Consider the following 3,685-nt stretch of genomic DNA (forward strand, 5'->3'; position numbering starts at 1 on the left):
ACCAGTGTTGGAGATGTAGCACATGAGAGAGCACATCCAATGTGATGAAAAGATGGGTGACAAGATATGAGGATGCAAAGGCAAGAAGACAAGGAGAAAGAGCCCTCTTTCGTGCACACCATGGATCTTCTGTCGGATATGTTCTACAAAAACAAGTCAATCTAATGTCATTGACAACACTTGCAAATATTAGAGATGATGAATGTTAATGTCTGAAAAGGAAAAAAAGCTTTGTGAGGCTAGCATAGTTCTTGTGAAGACTAGCATTTCACTTTGATTCTCCCCCACCCCTCCACGCAGGAAGCATTTTTAAGGAAAAAAGAGATTGCTCATAGGACCACTTGCACAATAAGGAAATTTCAAAAACGGGCCAACTCTCCATAAAACTAGCCACAAACCTAATTTTTGGAGGAAAAACATTGCATATGCACCTAGTGAACTTCTCTTTGTCCCATCTCAATCCGAGTCCAGAAATAAACCGCTCCCCGGAAAAACAATTCCATAATTTTGCCAAAAGTATCTATTAATGTCTGAAAAGAGATTCAAAAATCAAAGAGCTTATTATGCATTTACTCAAAATGCTTAAGAGCTTTCACAAAGAGTTCGTGTCTGGCTATCTGAGTCGCCCTAGAGCATCATGTAGAGTATCATTTCGTTACCGTGACTCCCTTCCAGAATGCAACGTGGTCCTGCAAGCCCAAAAAGCTTCAAAATCAAGAGCTGCCTGTAATATAAGTTCTTAACAAGAAGAGAGGCAAACCTCTCTCCTCAAACAAACTTCAACTGGTAGTACCACGCTTCGAGCCCAAGATGAAGACAAATATAGAGAACTTTCAAACGGCAACCGCAGACGTCTAGACCTCTATGAAGGAGTGACAATAAGCATATAATGCAGCAGATATCTTTATTTAGCAACGTTGTTAAGCAAGAACATGAAATCTGAAACAGGTGAAGGAAATGATTCTTACCGCATTCAAGAGGGGCGAAGAACAGATAGATACCTTGATTTTCCCTGCAGCCGGGAGTGGAGAAGAATAGAACCAAGCAGCATCCTTATTCGCCTTTCCGTTCACCTCGACCGTATAATAGGAAGCCTGACCTTTCCAGCCGCATGTTGTCTGTGTACTACTCGGCTTCATAAATTGCATGTTAACAGACTCAGGGGGGAAGTAGACATTGCCCTCTACCACCTCATACTTATCCGAGGAAGCCAAGACAGCTTCATTCCAAGTTGCTTGAGCGGTGGGCATGGCTACGTCCGAAGCTAAAAGGAATGGAATCTCAGCTGAAGGGAACAGGAAGAGAGGTAAGGGATGAGGTTCGCAAAGAGACAAGAAATGGGCGGCCACCTGTCACCTCAACCGTGGGATACTCCTTAAAATAGCCAGCCAGCACTAATCCATTTCCACGTCGGCCCTTCCATTTGGCATATGCTTTAATGGGTCCCTAGGAGGTCATTCGTACCTCTCACGAAGGTAGGTCAGGTGAATGTAAGTGTCGGATTGTTCACCTCTTTGGAAGGAGGATGTAGGTGATGGAGTGGCAAGACAGTAGCAATCGTTGGTGCCCCCACGACAGAGTTGTCAGCAGCCACCCATAAGGTTATTGTTCGCCAATGTGTCTTCTTTGTGTGCGTTGAGTGAGACAATATTTATCAACTCGATTATTTTGTGAATTTCTTTGTATGCTGGCATTTCCTTTTGAAGGCATTCCCATTTTGTTGTTGTTTGTAGGTGTGATATTTCTCTAAGAACATTGCTTTTGACTTTTATATGTTTGTTTTCTAGCTTGTTGAGCAAGAATCGATCATCTATGGATGTTATTTGAGAAAGAGCTATATATGTGAGTTCGTAGGAGCGAATGTTTCGTGGGTTGAAAGCTACAGTTGCCATTGTTAGTCCTTGCAATCTATGTATTATTCTTGCATTGGCTGGTTACGTTGCGAATTGTTTTCGTGTGATTATATTTAGTGGATTTTTGCCAAATTGAAATTCTTTAGCTTTGATGTAGTGGTGTCCTTACTGGTGGTATTTCTTCATTGTAAAGATATTGATTTTCAAGTGTGCTTTTGAACCTACATTGGTGCTTGGGAAGTGAATCCAGATCATTGGCTATCATTCGTTTGTGCTTGCAGTTTCAAAGACACCAATTCATCTATGTTGCCTGTGCATATATTGAGAGAAAAGTGAGTTTTGTATTATATCGATGACAAGTCCTTTGATTAGATTCTTATATCTCAACCTCACATACAGAACAAAAAGGGAGGAATAAAGCGTAAAAAACCATGAATTATCCAACTGCATATATGCCTATACTTTCTCCAGCTTAACCATTTCTAACACCATTTCTCCCTTCTTCAAAAATTTACATCCCTTATCCAAGAGGATGTTAGGGGGAGGACTTCTAGTCCCATGTGTATGTGTTTTGCTGTGGTTTATTTTGGATCCTGAGGCAAGACGAAAAGTATCTAAACACTGCAGTATGTCAACAACTAATTGAGGATCATTATATGGAGTGAGCTTAGTGCCATCAGCAAATTACTAAGTAACAATATGATTTTGTCCCTCTAGTCGAATACAATTAATATCTTATATGCGAACTCCTCTTGCGTTAGGCCATCTTAAACAAAAAGCTAAAGAGGTTTGACCATTTATTTCTATCTTAGGCCTTGCCTATTGCAACAAGATCTATACAAATCCTTTGAATTTGGGAGCAATTCATGTCCTCCATTGAACTTTGGATAAAGACCCACTCCATTCTATCATACACTTTGTCAAAGTCCACCTTAAGAAAGCATATATCTTGCAACACCCTACTCCTCAACATATGCAAGACCCTCCCACAAAGTAGGAATTGCCTCCAAAATATGTCTCCCCCTTATAAAATTCTTTTGCTCTTCTCGAGTCTACTCCTGCATCTTGCATTTTAACCTTAATGCCAATGCCTTGGAAAAGATCTTGTAACATGCATTCAACATTGTTAGGGGCCTCCAATTCCTAAGTTCCGCTTTCCTCCCTCCCTTAGAGATGAGCTTGAGGTAGGACCCAACTGTGTCCCAAATACTCTTTTAAAATTAAACTGAGAGGCTATCTTCTCTTGGATTCCCCCCCCTTGGCATGCTATTCACATCTCCCTTAAGTTCCTCTAAAGTCAAATTCTTATCTAGATACTGAGAGTCAAAAGTAGATACCATCTTGTGTCTAGTAGTGCTACGTCTATCCCTGGCCTATAGTTTCTTTGTAGTTTCAACTTCAACTTCCCCGAGAATCTGCTGGAAATGGATTGTTACTATCTAAAGCAAGTAACCTGTGATTAGGGTGTTATCGATTAATATCTTAGCTAGGCTTCCCTAGGTGTGTTTCATCCCACAGATCTTAAACATATCCTCATTTGCTCGTTCTCTTTTGCATGTCCACCATTCTTTTATGTAAATTTGTGCCTGTTGAGTCTCAAAATTTTCCTCCCTCTTTAATTCCTCTTGAGTTTCTGATGACCCTCTTTCATGTCATTAGTTGTCAGGGCCTTAATTTTATCTTCTAGCTACTATCTTCTCTTTTGTCTAGCTAGGGCTACTCTTTTCCTTATTGATTTTAGAAATATTTTGGTTATTTCAATAGCTTTAAACCATGCGTCAGCTATATTGGCTATCCCTCCAAAAGCTACATTAAATCTTAGCCTTAACATA

The 3,685-nt window shown here is 40.3% G+C and overlaps 1 protein-coding gene across 1 annotated transcript; it reads right to left on the bottom strand.

Annotated features, from left to right (window-relative positions):
• Nucleotides 1-372: 372 nt before the first annotated feature.
• On the bottom strand, nt 373-1,359 carry LOC147898977 (uncharacterized). Its single transcript, XM_087378624.1, has 2 exons — nt 1,002-1,359; nt 373-689 (listed from the first exon to the last, which is right to left on the bottom strand). The coding sequence occupies exons 1-2, from the start codon at nt 1,248-1,250 to the stop codon at nt 648-650; spliced, it is 291 nt and encodes a 96-aa protein (XP_087234750.1). The 5' UTR covers nt 1,251-1,359; the 3' UTR covers nt 373-647.
• Between the last annotated feature and the right edge of the window lie 2,326 nt (nt 1,360-3,685).

This window comes from Dipteris shenzhenensis, chromosome 8, assembly GCF_047967505.1.
Source record: "Dipteris shenzhenensis isolate YYH24624 ecotype China chromosome 8, Dip_SZ_1.0, whole genome shotgun sequence".
Lineage (NCBI taxonomy): Eukaryota > Viridiplantae > Streptophyta > Polypodiopsida > Gleicheniales > Dipteridaceae > Dipteris > Dipteris shenzhenensis.

Bases quoted from the DNA above. Each gene is read 5' to 3' on its own strand.
- LOC147898977 (XM_087378624.1), bottom strand. From the start codon at position 1,250: ATGCCCACCGCTCAAGCAACTTGGAATGAAGCTGTCTTGGCTTCCTCG. The intron at 690-1,001 runs GTATCTATCTGT...TTGGGCTTGCAG, and splicing joins CGGCTGCAGGGAAAATCAAG to GACCACGTTGCATTCTGGAA.